The sequence below is a fragment of the Cuculus canorus genome, chromosome 19 (assembly GCF_017976375.1).
Source record: "Cuculus canorus isolate bCucCan1 chromosome 19, bCucCan1.pri, whole genome shotgun sequence".
NCBI lineage: Eukaryota > Metazoa > Chordata > Aves > Cuculiformes > Cuculidae > Cuculus > Cuculus canorus.
In genome coordinates, this window is record NC_071419.1 from 2,422,605 (window position 1) to 2,443,568 (window position 20,964).

The following is a 20,964-nucleotide window of genomic DNA, read 5'->3' on the forward strand; positions in this document are numbered from 1 at the left end:
CAAAGAAACAGGATAGTCTGCCTGCTGGTATGAAATCATGTTTGTTCAGCTTTGTAACTATGTGCAGACACTTCATATACTCTCTGTGAAGGGAACTAATTTAGTCCCTCAATTTTCCTTCTCTACTCTTCTTTTGAATTCCTGCCTTTCCGTTGGTGACACAGATTGATGCTGTCTCACACTCTGCTCTCTTGTTAAAAAATGTTCCTAAATATCATGCGTGCCATTCACAATTTGTGTTTTAAGGCACAATGGACTGAATGAACGTCTGCTGTAACTTAGGTGGATTTACAACAAATGCTACTTTGGCCTTAGATGACTGAATTTGCCAGTTAAAAGCTTGCCTGGCCTCCAGGAAAGTGGCAGATGAGGGGCCAAATTTCCTTCTCATAGCTCCTGGCACGAACTGCTTGGTTCTCAGTAAAACGGAGAAGGGAGTTTAAGGCAAAGTACAGTCGCACACGTTTTTATTTTTATTGAACAGTTGCCCAAAAGCAACAAGTCCAAGAACTTTGAAATTACTGTTTTCCTGCTCTCTTAGGAATATCCTTGATCCAGAGGGTTTAGTACGTGGAAAGAAGATAGTCGCAGATGATGCGCTCTTGAATTTTGGCTCTGTGAGTATTTTAACTTTTTTTAATCCTCCAAACTTTCCTAAGAAGTGTGAGAAGATAACGCTGCATCCAATAATAACTGGATATAAGATCCAGCTGCAGAGAGAGGGACATGTCAATGATTAGTGAGGTTGTCTGTTCAGTCCACCTGTAAACATTTCTCCTTCTGAATGGTACACCCTGTTGTGAGTGGAATGGTATTACAAAGCATGATCTCTCCATCTTCTCGTAAACCTCTGTTTCTCCCACCTGATGATAATCACAGGGATGTTCACCTTAGCAGGAATAGCTGAGTTGAACCTGGAGGTTTCTTTAAAGCCCAATGATGTCAGTGTATGAAAAAGAGCAAATCAGATTCAGATGCCATAGCCATGGGCTACACTGCTGAGATGTGAAAGGTGTGTCTACGTCTTCATCTGTTTCACATGCAAATTACGTTGGCAGATTTCCATTGGATCTGGTTAGTGAGATAAAAACATGCAAGGGGATTTATTTTTTTTTTTGGAACCCCCTGCCACGCTAACCTTAGCAATTTGTAGTCGGGGAGTTCTGAGGTACTAAGCAACTCACAGGATTAATCCCAGCAAAGATGGAAATTCTTGGAATAATCATAGCTTAGATGACTCATCTGTATTAGGAAATGGAAATGATTTCAGAACACATTCTGTACTTCCATGCTTACTGGGGATTCTGGACATCAGAAAGGTCCTTTTATATCTGAATTGTACACAGTGTTTTTCTATGCCTTGGCTGTTTATATACATAATGTGTAAGTCTCTGAATGTTCCAGGCTTTGAATCACTGGCTAATAGCTTCAGTGGTTCCAGAAAAACACGCATTCGACTGCTACACGTTTGTACTGTGCTCAGCAGCCGGCAGCCCCTGTATGGGCTTGCTGGCTGCCTACAGATTAATGCGCTTGCCCAGAAAGCTGTATACTTTAGTCCCAATTTATTCTTCCATCTTCTAGAATGGAGAGGACTGGTCTGGTCTGTCCATTCTGGCAAGATGCCCAGAGCCATTTATAAACACAATTTTTATCATCATTTATTGATGTAACAGCACATTATAGTCAGCCTTTGTCTTCGATGTGAACTTCAGAGCAGCTCCTAGTGATACGGACAGGTAACCTGAAAGCAGGACCCAATAACATCGTTATATTAGTTTGGTCACTGTACTTTTATTCTTTTTTTAATATATTCCCCAGATCGGCCTTTGAATAAGAAACTACACCAGATGCCATTCTAACGTGATTCTCCCTGAATGCCCGTGGCAGATCTTTAAGACCCAAATTGGCTGGATTCCTGAGATAACAATTCTAAGGGTTAACACTGGGTAAGCCTTTTAGTCCTTTTCAAAAATAGATATTTCTGTAAGTTTCCATTTGTATTCTACTAATTTTTAGATAGCTAAGTGTCACAAAATGAACTAATTTCGCTTTTCACTTCATTGCAAGCAGAAGTTAATCTATTGATCCAAGCCAGTAAGTGGCTTGAATAGACCAAATTCCACCCTATTATGCACAGTGACACGTGAAACTCGCACTCTTTTGGTCTGGGCAGGAAAGCTGCTGTGCTGCATCTTAGTAGTGTGACTAATTCAGGAAGAGAGCCAAACGGTGCTATTCTCTTTATCAGCAGTACAAGAATGATTTTGTGCCTATAACCTTTCAGGATATGCCACAAGCTCTAAGCAGCCTTAGGCAGGCAAAGGCTCTGTCAATTTTTTTTTTAATTAGGAATACCCTACAGTTTTAGAAGAGGAAGGCTAAATCTCTGGAGCAAGCTAATATTCTTGCTTTTTAATACCTCAGTACCTCAAAGTGACTGCCATAATTCTGTCTTGGCTGATCTGAGAACATATCATATTAAATACCAAGTGAAAGAGAAAATAGCTTGCGTGGGCTGGTAGGACACAAGTACAAGTTACCGCTTGTACTTGTGTTTGTTTTGTTATGAAGGTAGACTTGGAGTCTGAAATCATCTGGAAGCAGAGAAGAAATACTCACTATATCATACCAATGCTATTTTCTTTCTTTGTGTAGCAAAACCCCTGTTCATTATAGGCACAGCCACTCTTGAGTCAGGAGGAGGGATCCTGCACTGGGCAGAGCATCCTAGAATTGAAATCCTAGAATTGAATCTTTAGGAGGATTACTATCAAGTTAAAAAATAATTTCCCTAAATAATCTCAAATTCCCATTTCCGCAAACAAAGAGTTGTGGAATCTGCTGGGAGGGGTCATTTGATTCATTGATATTAGTGGTGTGGGAGAAATGTGAAATCATCCTATGGAAATCCATTTTTCCTTTTGAGTGAATATAATTCTGTAGTTTAAAAAAAACCTCTCTCTGTGAAGGCTGCCCGTTTGGTTTTCATCCATCACGAGTTCTCACTTGACCCTACCTACAGAGGCTTATTTTCAGGCTATGTAAATGTTAAATGTTTGTGCTTGTCTCCCAGCAAAATGTGTTTTTAATCTTGCACTGAATTCTTACAGCAGAACGCGCTGAAATTTGGCATGGCCATCATTTATTTTCCAGTAAAAAAAAAAAACCTTATAGTTACATATGATTCCCATTTTTAAGATGTTTAATATTATTTTCACCTCTAATTAGGAGAAATATCTGGGTTTGGCACTTTTATTCTCCTGGGAACTAGGAGTTTGGTTTTGCCAGTTGCTGGGTCATTAGAAAATTCCATTCCTTGTGTTAAATTTTGCTTTTCCAAGTTCTGAATGAACTTTGAATTTGGATGTCTGTTTAAGCAGCAACTGCTTTCCTGGAAATTAAATGCCGCAACTGTCATAAAAAGAACAGTCAAGTTCAGAAAACAATAGCAGGGAAATCTTGAGTAAATATTGCTATATTCAACCCTTTCTTTTCTAACCTAAGAAATCCTTGTTACACAAAGGTTGTTATTTATAAAATAGTTATATTTACCCATCTTTGTAGCTAAAAGTTGTGAAATGCATAATATTTCTGAGGTGCTGTGCTTCAGACTGTTTCCTTTATTTGTTGTTCGACAAATGGCAAATTTTTTTGCAAGTAAAGCAAACACAAAGTTTTGTTTGATGCACTTGGAATCAGCTGAGATATTAAACCAGAAAAATGGGGGGTTACAATGGAAAATCAATTTTCTGTTAATGACAGCAGCCCCACTGGCGCCGGTTAAAAGTCCTCCAAAGGAAACAGAGTGAGCTTCAGAGTCTGGGTTTAGAGAGCACTGCAAGAGGGTTTAAGGAGCCCTGTCAGGGACTCGCGTTGTCTAGTTTGGCTTTACAAGAGTAACCTCAAAAGCGCATTCTTTCCACTGGCTGTTATGTGTTCTCTGCAGTTTGTACCGTGAGGCCGTGGAGCACATCCTCAGTGAATGCACATCAGCGTCGTAGAGCTACGCTTTTTATACTTGATACCTAGAGCTGTACATGCAGTATTCCTTTAACTGAATCCCCCAAAGTAAACGTGAAAATATCTTTCCAAAGAGAAACTATTTTATAAACATCTGGCACATCTGCAGACGAGGAATCCCGTTTCCCGATGCCAGGTTATACCTGCTGAAAGGTGATTTATGATATATAGACATAAACACTAGTACTGGTGACAGACTGAGCATAAACTGCAGCTGTAATGGGCGACTCCCGCTCGCTACGTGCCCACATTGTGTGGCTCTGCCAGGGGCTGATTAGCCAGTTTCCCTTCATTATTTATAAAAAGCAATATGCCATAAAAATGTCATTTTTGCCGCCCAAATCATAAAATTTTCCATTAGAGCCTACTGCTGTAAGGTCTGAGAGAACATGCAGCCCCAGGCTCTGACAGCTAGGCAGAAATAGGTATTAGTTTCCATTACTGTAAGTCCTAAAGTTTGGAGTCACCAGTCTACGCAATATGAAAAGGTGTTTTGTTCCTAACCCTGTTTAGTTGGGATATAGAATCATAGAATGAATCATGGAATGGTTTGGGTTGGAAGGGACCTTCAAGCCCACCCAGTTCCACCCCCTGCCATGGGTGGGGACACCTCTCACTGGACCAGACTGCTCAAAGTCCCATCCAACCTGGCCTCCAGGGATGGGGCAGCCACCACTGCTCTGGGCAACCTGGGCCAGGGCCTCCCCACCCTCACAGGGAAACATTTCTTCCCAAGATCTCAGCTCAATCTCCTGTCCTTTGTCTTAAAACTGTTCCCCCTCATCCACTCCCTGATCAAGAGCCCCTCCCCAGCTTTCCTGGAGCCCCTTTCCATACTGGAAGGTGCTCTAAGGTCTCCCCAGAGCCTTCTCTTCTCCAGGCTGAACAACCCCTGCTCTCGCTATGTTAAAACAATAGGTATTGAATAATAGTTTGAAGTAACTTTTGCAGTTGCTTTTGGTGCAAGTTGGCACGATCCAGAGAAAGCTATAAATTGAACTGGAATTCAGGAGGTCTGTTTTGGTCCTGATTTTGACTAACCTTTCACCATGCATCCATCATACTGTGTTCATGGTTTGGGGAGAACCTTCCTGGGTGATATTCCCAGCATTAATCCCTGAAGCTCAGTACCTGCTGTCAGGTAAGAGCTTTCAAAGCAGCCAGTGAAAAGCATTGGCATGGTAAAATTGAGGACAGGGTGGAAGGACTCTTGTAGAATCCTGCACTCCCATTTACTAGAGAAGTCTGGAGATAGATTTGTGCCAGAGGTTTCAGCTCCTGGGATGAATGTTTTAGTCCACAGTGGCTGAAAAGGCAGCACATGGGGGTTTTTTTCTGCACCAAGTACTTCTGTGTGGTCAGAGATGTATTTTCATGCTGAAACTTCAAACTCCATGAAACTTGCCCAACTTGTGGTTATGCACAATTATTCAACCAGGCTGATGGGGGAATCTTCTGTATGTTCCTGGCGTCATTTGTGGCTTCCTATCAAAGCTAACCCTATTTCACAGTTTCCATATGACACTGAAGAAGCCTGGCAGGATCAGCTAAGCTTCTGTTTTGGTCAGGAATCTCAAAAACAAGCTGGGATCAAAAGCTTCCCATGGAAACATGAGTGATTAAATTAATCTGTGACATAATTTAACAGGGTTCTGTGGATTCATACCAGAACCTGGGGGAATGTATCTAAACCCACATGAGTTCAAATCAAATTCTTGGACAGCCACACTCCTGCATATCTGCTGTCTGTGCCTGCTGGCCCCGTGTCCACAGGGGTCTTGCTCATCTCCATGCCCAGTTCTGAGCAGCTCTGGGGTGACACACAGCAGAGGGCAGCCCAGCCTAGAAACACTTCCGAGTCCTGCCTGCCGGTCCTGGGCATTAAAGCAAAATATCTATGATAAGAGAAAGTATTATGTATGATTTTAGGTAGCCAGGCTAAGAAATGCTGGATTTCCTTCCTGCACATATCTTGGCACAAAGAAAATACAACCTTAGCTTGTGAAAACTTGCCACGATTCCAAACTGTTGCACTCTGATGCTAATCTATGTATTGATTTCTTCTAGGATGACCCATTGTTACTGAACCTGGATAGATGGGAGCATTCACTTGCTCAGCGCTTTGCGCCCCATTCACTTGTTTTGGGATTTCAACATCCAATTTGTGATGCAGATGTTCGACATGGAGTTACAAGGTTAGTTTTCTTGACTGAATTCCAAGGACGCTGCTGGGAACTTGTATGTGATGATGTGCTTTTGGAGTCCCATCACTGGCAAAGCTGCCAAGATACTTGGCCTCATGAGAGGACTCTTTCTATTCAGGAATTTGAACACTAAGTCTCCTTGCCTCTGGTCAGAATATAGACCAGTCTCTATGCCTGCTTTCTCTGACTTCCAAATTTACTTTTTTCATTCAGGCTTCTCCTGTGTTTAATATAAATTTTCCTTTCTCCTTCAGATTGTTGCTTAAAAACACTGGTTTGTGAACACTCGCTTTTCTTTCTGTAGCAACAGTTTGATGGGAGCTTTGGTTCTCTTTGCAATACCATTTTCCTCCAGTGAAACCTTAGATAACACTTGGAACTTCTGTGTTCCTTGGGTTTGTTGCCATAAAATACACCTGGAACAGACAAACATTGTCAGTGGTGGTGTGGATATAATTCAAATTTAGAAACCCTGCTGAAAAATACCATTGGAGAGAAGCCTGGTGCTATTGGTCACTCTACAATAGTGACGTGAGTTACAGCCTCCACCGGAGAGAGGCGCAGGTTACAGTCATTCTCTCTTCGCTTCTATCACGTATAAAAGAACATCTTCTAAGCACCTCTTTTTCTTTTCTCTCTTTCTAGTAAAATGAGTAGCTTCTAGAAAGATTAGTGGAGATTTACCACACCCTTCACTCTCCCCTCTGTTCTTGCCATTAATGAGAATTTATGAAGATGATATTAAAGAAACCTGTTGTTTCCTTTTTCTGTTTCCACTAATTAGTCCTACTCAAACACACTGAATTTTCTGATACTTGCAGAGATTTCTGTAACATACTGTACGAGCGACCTGAGCTATTGATAGAACATTCATATTTTGCCAGCTGATTTAGAGTCGAAAGATGTTGAATCTTAACTTGTTTTTTCATTACATCCAGAGCTTTGGAAGCATGTTTTGGCAGGTTTCCCATGGGCACAGCTCCCATTCTCAGAGTTCTCTCCGAAGCATTGAGAATGGAAAAAAGCAGCTAAGAATTTTCCAGTTTAGATCAGGCTCTGTGCACGATAAGAGAAGCAAAAGCATAACCAGAAGTACCAGTATAAGCCTTTAATTTAGACAGGCTGCAACTGAAAGCAGAGCTTAATCCGGTGAAACTATCAGAAACTGGTCCATGTCAGCTTCCCACATCTGTTGCCGTGTTTATCCTGGTAGGGATATAGAGTGACCGGAACAGGTACACAGCCAAGAAGTTTCGTAATGTAAAGAGGGCTGCCTAGTGAGGTTGTCTAAATTGAGAGGCAGGCTCGGTAATCTCTTAATGATGATTTACTCTGAACCAGGATTGCTTATAGGGAACTACCAAGGCCACTGTGACAGAGAGAAACACCTCAGTTTTCTCTCGCCTCTTCTTGAACACCTCCAGGGATGGGGCGGCCATGGCTTGTCTGGGCAACCAGGGCCTCCACACCTGCACAGGAAAACAGTTCTTCCTAAGATCTCACCTCAATCTCCCCTCTTTCAGCTGAAAACCATTTCCCCTCATCCTATCCCTGCACTCCCTGATCCAGAGCCCCTCCCCAGTTCTCCTGGAGCCCCTCTCGATACTGGAAGCTGCTCTAAGGTCTCCCCCAAAGCCTTGTCACTGGGAAGCTGTGGATAATACGATGTTACAGAGAATATGATCTGGAAAAATCTTGAGGCAGAGTGAGGATAAAGAAAAAAAAATATGGATTCCTGATGTCTCTTTGAGGATTACAGTCTGACCTTTATGGAAGCTGGTGAGAAACTTTCCATCTCCTGTAATACAAGTTGGGTTGTGTCCTTAAGATGTCACCGTAGCAAAGCAGAGCTACGGCTGGGAGTCACAGTTAGAGCAGAAACATTTTATTGTGGCCAAGAGATTGAATTGTGGCAAAGCTGTCAGGTTTGCTGAGGAGAGCAGTTTATCAAATGTCACAGTTCTTCGTGTTTGGGGTTCTTCTAATCTTGAAGACGATGAAATCTCACAGCCACTGTCTTGTAAGCTGGTAGCTTAAGTCAGAAAAGTAGTAGGATAAAAGTTACTTAATATCAGAGCTATGAACAGGCAGGAGTCTTGACTTGGAGCACTCCACTCCGGTTCCTAGAAGCACTGCATCTCACAAGGACTGGATCTTCTCTTCCTAACAATTTTTCCTTCCTGTTTTACCAGTTTTTCAGAGTTTCCAAGAACATGTGCACATTTTCAGATAATTTATAGTAACTAAAAATTATGATTTCATAGAACGAAGCATTTCTGTCTCGAGCATCTCTCTGAAATGAGATGCCCAGGAAAGAATATTCCCTGGAAATGTTATTGCCCTTTGACTATATTCTTCAAAACATTTAGTATCTGAGCCTAAATTCAATTTTTAAATGTAGTAAGAAATCTGTTTCATTAAAAATCTCAAAACTTTGGTTTATTTTAAGAAAATACTCAAATCTATTCCCTTCTGAACTTTTTTTCCTTGGATGTAAAAAACAATCATTTGCTTAAATAGTAACAGAATGCCTCCACTGCTGAGCACGGATGGAATGGCTCTGCACTACAGTTAAGCTTCACATTTTCATCTCTCGATGAGCCACATCCTGTTTTCGGTTAACTGATCTCATATGGGGGAAATTCACCAGAGGAAATCTCTCTAGTTTGGAAAGTACCAAAAATTTAGTTTCTTTGTATAATTCAGCACCTTTTAAGCCAGAGGTGTGATACTTTCGAGAAGCCTCAAAGCGAAAGCAAAGGAGGGAGCTAACAGCACAGGGAGGAGGCACACGCGCCCCTTCATCCCGAAACAGAAACTGCCCCGTTGCTGCAGCGCTGACCTTTCTGAAATCACTAACTCACACCCCTTTATATTCTGAAAGCTTCAGAAAGCCACAGCCAGCAATAGTTTTAGAACCTGTTCAGAAACAGACTTGCATCGTGGCAGAATCTGCATGCACCAGATTAATTTACCGTGAATTCTAACAGCCCTAATCATAAAGCAGCAGGAGCCAGAGTTTCAGGCTGAGAGCACCGCGGCGGCTGTCATGTGTTCCCCATGGACATGTAACTGTAGTTAATACATGGCTCCAATGACTCTGCACTCAGAACATCTACACACACCTTTACAGCACAGAGAAGGAAGTGGAAATGAAGAGGCATCGCATGATTCTGCATGTATTAGTAGGGAAAATCTTCCCACTCGCACAGGGCGATGTTGATGTTTAAACTGGAAGCCTTAGAAATAACTCTAATAAAACTGACATCGTTTTCCTTTCCCACAATTTCATTGCCAAACCTTATTAACACCCCAGCTCTTAAAAAAGCTTCCACATGCAGGAATCGTGGCTGCATCTGATCAGATAATTGCACATCCACCTTGCTAAATGAGTCATGGTGCTGTGACAGCTTTACGGAACTGCACATGGTGCTTCTCATCTGGTGAGATGTACGAGTTTAACAAAAGGAAGCAAATGTTATTCCCTCTTTACAGAGGAAAGCGGAAGCATTTGCTAGGCTAGTAGCTTATCCAGTGATGTATGGCGGTAAATCCACATGGATACCCCACGACTGGCTCCATCAGGCTCATGCTTTCTCCCCTCTCTGATGACAATTTCCTTTGCAGCATCATTTTTAGACTGTTAAAGCCTTAAAAAAAAAAAAATCATGTCACTTATCGAAAGCCTGTCTAATTCAAGGGAAAGTAAATAAAGGGTTTTCTGACAAGGTGAAGGATCAAATCCTTCTCTTGGGAAACAGTCTTGCATCTTGATTCCTGTGATGAACTAGGATACAGCTGTGAACAGACACTGCCGGTGCAGCAAAGGAGCGAGGCAGGCTGTGCTGCAGAGAGCAGAGCTTGAAATGGTAGGGAGAACTGAGCCGCTCTCAGCCTTAAAGAGACCAGGCATATGCTTACTATGTTCCGAGTATATTTTTAATGCTTCCTGTTATTTTAAATTTACCACAAAGATAATTGAAGTCTGCAATCTTGAGTCCTTTATGCAAACATTTTTCATCCTGTTTTTTGGTAATATTATGTGTTTCTTTAGCCTCTACTCTGCAAATAAGTGCTTGGTGCTTATAATATCCTCACAGTACTGTGTACTTAGAAAATAATTTTTTCCTGTGTGTACACAGACTTCCAGTATATCAGCTCTATCAAAGATACATATATCTCCTACCCATGGACCTGGCTGTCTCTTTAGAGTTTTTATTTCCCTCAGGTGTATTTGGGTTTTGCCTTTTTTGAAGTCTAGAAAAATATTTTTTTTATTCTTTCTTTGTTTGATGTGCTTTTGTCCTTTTGAGACAAAAAGGTAGAAGTCTAGTGGTAATTTTTTCTAGGAACTTCAATGAATACAGTATGTGTGTAGCAGAGGAGCACATGGAAAAGAATCATGTTGCATCATAGAATCAAGTGTAAGGGCTGAGTCACAAAGAGCCGTGGGAGCAGAGTTGATGAATGTTCTTTGCTTCTTTATGAAAACATGAACATAGCTGTTTATAACCGTGAGTAGAAAAACGTTCTGGAATTAATTTCAATGTAGCAGCCTTCCAGTACTGAAAGGGGCTCCAGGGAAGCTGGGGAGGTGTTCTTGATCGGGGAGTGTAGGGATAGGATGAGGGGGAATGGTTTTAAGCTGAAAGAGAGGAAATTGAGATGAGATCTTCGGAAGAAATGTTTTCCTGTGAGGCTGTGGAGGCCCTGGCCCAGGTTGCCCAGAGCAGTGGTGGCTGCCCCATCCCTGGAGAGGGATTCAAGGCCAGGTTGGACGGGGCTTGGAGCTCCTGATCCAGTGGGAGGTGTCCCTGCCCATAGCAGGGGGTGGAACTGGATGGGCTTTGAGGTCCCTTACAGCTCAAACCATTCTATGAGTCTATGATTTCTCTTAGGAAAGCATATGCTCCACTTAGGTGATGAAGGGCCGTGTCCTGACCCCAGAGCTGCCCTCCTGCCCTCTGACTCAGCACAGCTGTGCCTGGTTGGTATTACATTTGCTGCATTGGGGGCAGTCACCACGGGCAGCTGTTCCAGATGTGGAACTGATACCTGTGCGCACATAACGGGGGAAGGTGTCAGGCTTCAGGCAGGCACTCCCTGATGAATAACAACCTCCTCGCTGACTTCCACGCAGTCACAAGGTACAGGGATGCGAACACCCGTAATTGCAGTAGAGGAACAAGCCAAGTGAAGCATCTAGAGAACCACCTCCGCTTTTTATGTTTAATTCTCAGCTCGGGCTCACCCCCAATGGTATTCCCCACGCTTCTTTCACAAGGAGGAGATAACAGATTTGCATCAGTAACTTTCTCTCTTCTGACTGAATCCTAAGTAGATAAGGCTGCGGGGTGGGATTTCGTAGTGAACTGCTGTCAAGGCAAAACAGAACCTTCTTCTGACAGCAGAACTTTCCTTTTTAGAAATCTTTACTGCACTGCAAGCATCTTACAAGGATTTGCATATATAATATGCCCTGGGCTGTTAATATTATCTGTGCTGGAGGGCCAGGCACAGCGGGGATTGTGCCAGGTTTTTCAGCAGGATTCAGATAGAAATTCAGGGCTCCCACTCCTGGACTGGTGGGTTTCTCAGCATGGTTCAATGGGAAATTGAGTTTGCCAGCTGCTGTGCCAGCGGGTTTTTCTGAGCAGACAGAGGTATGGAAAAGGTATTTGCCCTGCAACTGTGCTCCGGGTGTTACAGGGACAGGTCACGGCTGTAGACAGCCTCAATCACAGCACTTTCTGAACAGATCCACCCCTACAGCTGTCCCGTTACTCCCAAGTGGCAAGCGATAGGACGCGAGGAAATGGCCTAAAGTTGCAGCAGGGGAGGATTAGTCTGGATATTGGGGAAAATTTCATTACTGGCAGAGTGGTGAAGCCCTGGCAGAGGCTGCCCAGGGTAGGAGTGGAGCCTCCATCCCTGGAGGAGTTCAAAAGTGTGTGGCTGTGGCACTCTGGGATGTAGTTTCGCAGGCACGGTGGGGTTGGGCTGACAGTTGGAACTGATGATCTTAAAGGTCTTTTCCAACCTTAATGATCCAATGATTGTATGAATTCACTCCCTCGGGCCTTCCCTTGGCCCATTCCCACCCTTGTTCCTGTGGGTCAGCAGTCAAGCCGTTCTCCAGGGGGCTGGAATTGCCCTTCCCTGGTCCTGGACGTGGCTCATATCCCACTGTTCCCAGAAGCCACTATTGCCCTCCACTGGCCTGGGACTCGGCTCATTCCCAGGGCTGGAATTGCCCTATACTGTCCCACGGCCGGGCTCATTCCCAGGGGCTGGAATTGCCCTTCCCTGTCCCAGGGCCGGGCTCATTCCCGGGGCTGGAATTGCCCTTCCCTGTCCCAGGGCCGGGCTCATTCCCAGGGCTGGAATTGCCCTATACTGTCCCAGGGCCGGGCTCATTCCCAGGGCTGGAATTGCTCTATACTGTCCCAGGGCCGGGCTCATTCCCAGGGCTGGAATTGCTCTATACTGTCCCAGGGCCGGGCTCATTCCCAGGGCTGGAATTGCTCTATACTGTCCCAGGGCCGGGCTCATTCCCAGGGCTGGAATTGCTCTATACTGTCCCAGGGCCAGGCTCATTCCCAGGCTGGAACTGCCCTCCTCCGGCCCGGGCCCGGGCCCCGCTCCTCCCGGCCGGGCGAGGCAGCAGCGCCGGGCTGGGCAGCTGCAGTTCCTGCCCCGGCGGCTGCGATCGCAGCTCCGCGCGCTCCGGTCCCTCCGCTCCGGGGCTCAGGTAACGGCAGGGGGAGGGAAGGAGAGCGGCTCCGCCTCCCCGGGACCGGGCAGCACCCGCGGGGCCCGGGGGGGAGCGGCCTCGGAAGGGCCCGGCTGCCCCGGGGTGGGGGCGGGGGTTGCGGATGCCCCAGGGAGGGCATCCCGGGGGTCCCAGCTCCTCTGAGGGTCCCCTGGCTGCCCCGAGGGTCCCGGCTGCTCTGAGGGGTCCCCTGGCTGCCCCGGGGGTCCCGGCTGCTCTGAGGGATCCCCTGGCTGTCCCGGGGGTCCCGGCTGCTCTGAGGGGTCCCCTGGCTGCCCCGGGGGTCCCGGCTGCTCTGAGGGATCCCCTGGCCGTCCCGGGGGTCCCGGCTGCCCCGAGGTTTTGCTGTTCAGGTGGGGAGGCCCTGGCCCAGGTTGCCCAGAGCAGTGGTGGCTGCCCCATCCCTGGAGGGGTTCCAGGCCAGGTGGGATCGGGCTTTGAGTCCCCTGATCCAGCGGGAGGTGTCCCTGCCCATGGCAGGGGGTCCCTTCCAACCCAAACTGTTTCATGATTCTATGAAAACCAGAACTGAGTGCTTGAGGCTTTGCGTGGCTCAAGGTGTCTCTCTCTACAACTACCTGAAAGGAGGTTGTGGAGAGGAGGGAGCTGGGCTCTTCTCCCAAGTGACAGGGGACAGGACAAGAGGGAATGGCCTGAAGCTCTGTCAGGGGAGGGTCAGGTTGGAGATCAGAAAAAAATTCTTCACAGAAAGAGTCATCGGGCACTGGAACAGCTGCCCAGGGAGGGGGTCGAGTTGCCTTCCCTGGAGGTGTTTAAGGAACGGGTGGATGAAGTGCTGAGGGACATCGTTTAGGGAGTGTTAGGAATGGTTGGACTCGATGATCCAATGGGTCCTTTCCAACCTTGTGATTCTGTGGTTAAAGCGCAAGCATAAAGCCTTCTGTGAGCTTGAGATTTCCTTTTTCATTTCATCACTAGTTTTATGACCTTGAGGGAAAGTCACTGTAAATGCATCAGCTGCTCAGTTCTCGCATCTCTGAAGTGTGAACATGGATGTTGGCTGCTGGGAACTGAAGGTGGTTGGGGATTTACTGTACAGGAAATAACTGTGATGTGGGGCAATGACAGCGTTGCTCTAAAGATGATGGCAATGTTTACTTCACCTTTCTACAAGCTAAAAAACCCTAGAAAGAAAACCCCAACTCTTCATTTTAATATGTTGTCCATTTTCATGTTGTGTTTGAGGGAAATTTTAAATCTGTACTGTAATTTCCTGCTGGAACCTAGTCAAACCCCCCTGTGACATTTAGCCACGCATGTTAGCTACAGACACAATTAAACAGATCACTAGATTACTGCACAGGCTTGGAGCTGCTTGTAGACTTTGATGCCTGATACAGTCTCTCACATCAAAGCGAGTGTGTGTCTGTTTGCTTGAGCACTGGGGTTTTTTGCCTTCATCCCTTCAGATGGCTGAGAGAACAACTAGAGGCCCACAGGATGTCCCCAGCTCTTCTCCTGATGAAAATGAGTTTCCTTTTGGATATCCCACTAACATTTGTGAAGATGCGCCTGATCAGAAGTACCTGTGCAGCAACTGCAACAACGTCCTGAAGAAAGCCCTCCAAACGCTCTGTGGGCATAGGTACTGCTCCGCCTGCTTCTCCTGGATCGTGCGGTAGGTCCTTGCTGCAGAAGGCTACGCCGCCGGGGCAGGTTCTGTGCCTGCAAGTGCTCCTGAGAGCCTCACTGTGCTGTTGTGCTCAGTAGATGAGGCTGTGGCTACTTGTCCCCCTGGCCTGCAGCCACTTTACTGTTGGAAGAACTTACCTGCAGGCTACTCTCTACCTCCTTCTGGTTTCCAGTGTGAAAGCCCACAGGGTGGGGAAGGCTGGGATGCTGGGCTTGGCATACGTTGGGTTTTTTAATGTGTAACTGTGAGGTAATGATGCTGATTTAACCTTGAAGAACTAGCATAAAGCTGACTGAGTAGTTGCATGGGAAGTTACAGTTCTTTGGTAAGCGATGTTATGGGATTTTAATAAATATTAGCTTAGAGCTGCGTTTTCAGTAGCTCAGCTGGGTCGCTGCACGTTAAGGTGCTGCTGCCCTTAGTGACAACTGCAGTCATTGTCCTGGAGAACCCGAAAACCAGGAGCTGGGTAGGGATTGCATTGGTTGCTATTTCTCTCCTGCCTTTTCCTTTGACAAATACACCTTTGAAAAAGGCTACGTCTGCCCTGCAAGTGAGAGTGAAACTGCAGTACGATCCGGTGTATAAGAACTGGCTTTGGCTTTGATGTTTTGGAAAATGCTGATTCTACTATATCTTTGTGATTGGATGTTTGTATATTTATCTTGGGGAAAAAATGGCATTTTCTGTGTTTTAAAAGACTTTATTTTTTGTGCTACCTTTCCTACCTGGTGTTTTTTACTTTCTTCATGAGATAAATAGGTTCCCAGCTGCATTCTTCTTTATGATGCAGGCTGCTGTTATTTTGCTGCAGTACAGGTAAGACTTGTGGGCCTCATCCTAGTCTTGAGGAGCAGAACAGCAGGGTTTTTTGATGTCATTGTGTTCAAGGACTGGCCTTTTCATGAACAAGGGCTATGCATTCTGAGTGGAAATTACAGGTTTTGTGTTTTTATTTGTGTCAGTACCTGTACAAAGACCTCCTAAACTACAGTACAGCAACTGCTTATTATTTCATTCTTTTTTTTTTTTCCTAGAAACAATAAAAATGCGATTTGCCAGAAATGTAAAGAGGAAGATCCCAGCATTATAAGTGAGGAAAGTCTATTGGCAGAAGAAAGGGTAAGTTGTAGCTCACAGTTCGTTCATTTATTGTTAGCCATTTTCTGGGCTACTCTACAATCATCACAGGGCTACAGTTTAGGAGGGAATAATATAAAATGCGATAGCGACTGATAATTATGCATTGTGACTTGTGCATTTGTTGTTTGGATTCCTCACGTTTTTGATTTAAAAGGGTATAACGGCAACCTGAGAGCTTTCCAGGTCCATCGGGTTCTGCAACTTACACTTCAAGTTGTATTGTGATGTCATTCATCAGAATCAGTTAAAAAGCATCTGTGTCTGTCGCGGAAATCAGTTGGAGGAGTGGGGCATCCTCCAAGCCTCTGCTCACACCCTGCCTGCTGTCATTCATGTGTTAGAGCAACCAGAGATCCTGGTTCAGCTGCAGAGGCCCAGCCTTCACTGGAGAGAAAAAAAAAATCACTGGATTTACTCTGGAAAGCTTTTGGTCAGCTTGATCCATTTAAACTTATTGCTAGCTGACCACGTGAGCTGTGGACCAGTGTCCTCCCTTAGCCAGAGCCATAAGATACACGTGGTATGGGTCAGAGTGCCGAGGAGGAGAGCATCTGGCACGTGGGACATGGCAGGGGCCTCCGCTTACGTCACAGCTGATCTCAGACAGGCAGGTCTGGGCTTCAACAGCCCCCCGTGATCGACGTTGGTAGCCCCTGCACCAACATCTTCCTTTGACCAACTAAAATGCAAGAGGGGAGACCTGTGAGTGCAATAGATCAAAGCAGAGAGAAATGCTTTCCTTTCCTTCTGTTTGACCCAGAGCACTTTTATGTCGGTGCGAGTGGTCTCATTTACTGTGCGAGGGTCTGGCTTGGGTCCCTGAGGAAGCTCTGTACCAACTCAGGATCCCATGTAAGTAGGTGGAGGTTCAGGTGAATATTTCGAAGCAGTGACCTGTGCAGATAAGAGGTGAGGATTTCCTGCCTTGCTTTTTACCTCAGTAGCGTCCACAATGATTTAGCACCCTCAAGCGTGACACACAAAGCCCAGGGAATGCCCACAGCAGTCCAAATCCCATGCACTGCCGGGACTCTCCCTGTAGTTAAATATAATTTAAATGATCTGTTTCATAATGCCAGTAAATTCCTTGAGTTTTTCTCTTATGACACGGGGGAGGGAAAAGCCACCATGTACCCGATAACTTGCATTTCTTCTGTTTGGATTACTCATAAATCAGACTAGAACATTTAGAGGATGGGGCTGGCCTGCTTTCACTAATTGTACATGGATTGCTAGCTTATCGCATAAACTCTTCCATACATGCAGGTGGAGCCATACATGCTTTTCTGCAAACTTACACAATTATTTTTTTTAATTCCTTGTTTGTGGAATTGTTTGCAATCTGTGTGTAAAGTTCTAGACTTTGCTTGCAGGTTGAGATTAGGAAATGATTTTCTGTGCGACTCTGTGTATCGGAGTGCATCACATTTTTACCATTCACAGAACTGACTCTGCTCCTCTTGTGTGATCAAACATGCCAAATATAGGGCAGTACAAACATCTTGTATCTAGCTTGAAAAAACAATCAGGAATGTTGATTCCCATCATTTTGTTTGCTTATTTTTTTAGCTCATTGTGTAGAATTTCAGTGACTGTGTTGCAATGTGGGCATCGCTTGTAAATATTTTCCTCCCTTTATTAGTAAAGCTTCTTCCCTCCGAGTTCTTGCCTTTCTCTGAGTTTGTTACACGGGAGATCTGGTGTTGTGTACTTACCAACAGCCATTTACTTCAATGAGGCTTATTCTTGTCTCATTGTGCTTATTTTGATTGAGCAAGATGTAATATTAAAAGTGTGTAGTGTTTCGTAGTTTACATAATAATTGCACAATTTTTCATGGTTAGCATAATAAAAACAAATCTACATAGTACAAAAATAACCCCTCACATATGGTTTACATTTCTTTAGTGCACAGTGCCATGCTAAATGGAAACAGCAGTGATCTGAGAAATGTACTGTCACTGCAGGAACAGTCTTGAGTCCTCTCTGCAACACGTTTGGGAGGTGTTAATGACCCCAATAATGAGATGCATTCATTAAGAGTGGCACATGGCAGCACCCTATAGTTAGGGTCCTGTCAGCACGTTCAATGCCTGTGACACATTTCAGGCTGCTGTGAAAAGAACCTTAAAATAATAGCTGTAGCTGGCTAGGCAGGGCTTCGGGAAATTTATATCACATCAAATAGGTTATTTTTGAACCATCAGAAAGAAATGATTTGATAATTACTACACTAAGAGTAACTTGCTGGGTTAGAGAGTCTTTTCTCAGTACAGTAAAATTTTTAAAAGTAAGAGATTTATCAAGATCTGAAATTTTGACACAGTCACCTTATTCTTATGTCAAAAACACGTGCTGGAGTACTTCCTGACCAGTGTTTTTTTCCTTACTTTCCAGGCTTTTGGTGATGCTGCCATTAATAAAGAGATTTCTGAGCTCAAAGTACATTGTGTGACCCTTGGATGCAGTTGGTCTGGGATCATGAGAAATTTTGAAGTATGTTTAAAGGCAATTTATTTTTAACGTATTAACATGAGCTCTTACTTGAACTGGGACAGAAAGACTATGAAATTAGGTTCTCAGCCAACACAAACTAATGGAACAGTGCTAGAATGAGTGAAGGTGTAGTGATTTATACCAGCAGGGTATCTGAAAACGTGTCATGAACTTTACAGGGGCTTTGACCAAATCCAGAACATCTGGAGTGGTTGTGAAGTTAATGTTGCGCAAATTTACATCAACTGATCTTTCTTTTCCAGTGGGTTTTCTTATTACTTAAATGTGAAGATGCTACAAGCAGTTTTTGACAGACTAGAGTACTTCGGTTTCCAGGACATCATTATGGGCAATGTCCTTTGTATGTTTTTCTAAGAGAAATGGTTTCCTCCTGTGTAAATGACTCCTGTTGATTCAATGTGTTCATCGTTCTTTTCAGACTGATGTGAAATGCCCCTGGTAAAGTATTTAAATGGGCAAGACTTGTGAATCTGCCATGCAAATTTGAATAACAGAAAAATAGGGATAATTCAGATAGTAAAGCAGCTCGATTTTAGTCTCCTGGTGTAGGAACAGAGAGAGGGTCTCTCTGCATTTCTGTCTGCTGTGTACCTTGTATAACTGTGTATCTGAGAAACACCTGAGGTGCTGTTGCCTTTTCTTTACTAATTTTGCACGGTTTCTCTATTTGAATGTATTCCTCCTTTGGTAAAAATCTACCCGGTTTGCTTAGCTTCATAGTTTTGAGAACCGGAGCCCCTCTCAGCATGAATAGATGGCAAAATTGATTTGAGAGTTGGGCGTGTGATTGAGATTGGCATTTCTGAGCCTGTTCTGTAGGGGACAGCCATCTCCCTTTCAAGAAAAAATCAGTTGTGACACGATGCCTGCAGAAGCTGCCCTGAAAGAAGTCAGGGTAAATAGTTTTTATTGAAATGCTGTGTTTTGAAGGACCTGAAAGCAGACCTGTTGGATGTAGTTATGAAAGAAGTAATGCTGATATTTTCCCTTTTTGAGATGAGAGGATGCAAATAGCGAAAAAGAAACATTTTCATAGTTATTTTTAATAAAATAACCCACAAAAAAAACCAAACCAAAAAGCCACCTTGAAAAAAACTTAGGCTGAAAGTTAGGGATCCTCTAAGACAAGGGAAAAAGCTGGGAGCAGGATGATGTTATTTTCGAACAGAAACACTGGAGAGAGATGGTTCAAGGGAGACCTTGTGTTTGAATCTATCAAAAGTTGTTTGTGGTTTGTTGGGCTTTTTTTTTAAGTTGAGAATTAACAAAAAAAAGTCCCAGTGAAGTTGATGAATTTTTCACCAGTAATCTTGGTAACATTGTGGAGTGGGACTTCTCCCAAGCTTAGAAAAACAGCAAAGCGAAGCTCTAGGCTGGCAGAACACAGACTGCTTAGAGACAAGTGAGTATCTGCAGTTTACATTTTGATTCATAACTTTTCTTCTTCCAGGAACATCAGAGCTTATGTGAATATGCTTTAATCCCTTGTCACACTGGCTGTGGACACATGGTGATGAGAGAGAAACTCGCGGATCATTTGGAAAATGGATGTGTTAATAACGTGACAACGTGTCAGAAGTGTCAGAGGAGCTTATCCAGTAGTGAGTACCAAGTAAGAGCGTTTCTCTGTTTCAAATCAGGGCTTTGTGTTAATGACTTAAATAATCTCTCAGCACATTTCTCGTCCTGATTTAACGAATGCTCCAAGTGCAGTTGGAGAACATTTGATTTTCCTGAGTTTGCCAGTCTTTCCATGCATGTGTTGGAGGGGAAAATGAGCTGTACTGGATAGTTTGCTTGTGATATTACACCAGAGAAGGAAGTCTGTGCTCATCCGGAGCCTGGGCAGCCTTATTTTAGCTCCTGTTTCAAAGCATGTCCCCCCCAGTGAGGTGGGTAAGAGGCAGAAGAGCACAGACAGTGGGAGGGAAGAGGCCTTGAAGGTGACTGGAGTTTATTAGAACTAAAACTGCCCACGAATTTTTAAGACAAGACTTTGTCAGATAATATTTCTGTTAAATACACCAAGAATAACTCTCCAAATTAACAGCAGTGTCCATGCAGACCAGGAAGAGCATACTCTGAACCTGCCACAAAGTTCTCGGTGACTATTTGAATACATTTACATTGTATTTGTTAGGTTTAAGTTGTGTTTCCCACTGTGGTGACAGGGACTTGTGAAATGTATGTATATATACTCTTTATACATATAGACACAGGGTAGCACCAGTCTGTCCTCAGCATCTGCTCAAAATCCCCTTTAAAACAACCTTTTTTTTCCACAAGATTGTACTCGATCATCAAACTTTTAAGTTTATATTACTAAATATATCACATTCTTTCTTAAAAGTAATGACTTCCTCAGTCAGTGCTCAGAGTTATGATAACAGAGTAACTGAGATGCAGATTTTCAGTGTTTTGTACATGCATTTTAACTTAAATAAAATCTGCTCTTTATTTTTACTCATTTTTATAGATACAGCATGGTACAAATTCTGAGAGTGGTCCGAGGGCATGGAGTGAGCTCACAGAAACTGCTTTGTGTTGCTGAAGGAGCAAATGGTGTGGTGGGGCCAATGAAAAGTGATAGACAGTTGTCTGTTCTTATATAAAGAGATACAGCTTCAGCGTTGCACTTCTCAGCCTCATGG

The 20,964-nt window shown here is 44.1% G+C and overlaps 1 protein-coding gene across 5 annotated transcripts in view; it reads left to right on the forward strand.

Annotated features, from left to right (window-relative positions):
* The first annotated feature begins 464 nt into the window (after positions 1 to 464).
* Positions 465 to 20,964, forward strand: part of TRAF1 (TNF receptor associated factor 1) — a 30,478-nt gene continuing 9,978 nt past the window's right edge. For 2 of the 5 annotated variants that reach the window (XM_054084248.1, XM_054084243.1), the window contains exons 1-7: positions 465 to 617; positions 1,822 to 1,949; positions 6,091 to 6,218; positions 14,430 to 14,638; positions 15,691 to 15,775; positions 18,194 to 18,292; positions 19,764 to 19,925. In XM_054084248.1, coding sequence (XP_053940223.1) covers positions 14,430 to 14,638; positions 15,691 to 15,775; positions 18,194 to 18,292; positions 19,764 to 19,925 — 555 coding nt within the window. In that variant the 5' untranslated portion in view covers positions 465 to 617; positions 1,822 to 1,949; positions 6,091 to 6,218. Of the gene's footprint in view, positions 618 to 1,802; positions 1,950 to 6,090; positions 6,219 to 10,675; positions 10,742 to 12,843; positions 12,979 to 14,429; positions 14,639 to 15,690; positions 15,776 to 18,193; positions 18,293 to 19,763; positions 19,926 to 20,964 lie in introns of those variants that run through there. The other 3 variants (XM_054084244.1, XM_054084247.1, XM_054084246.1) reach the window with 3 other exon arrangements.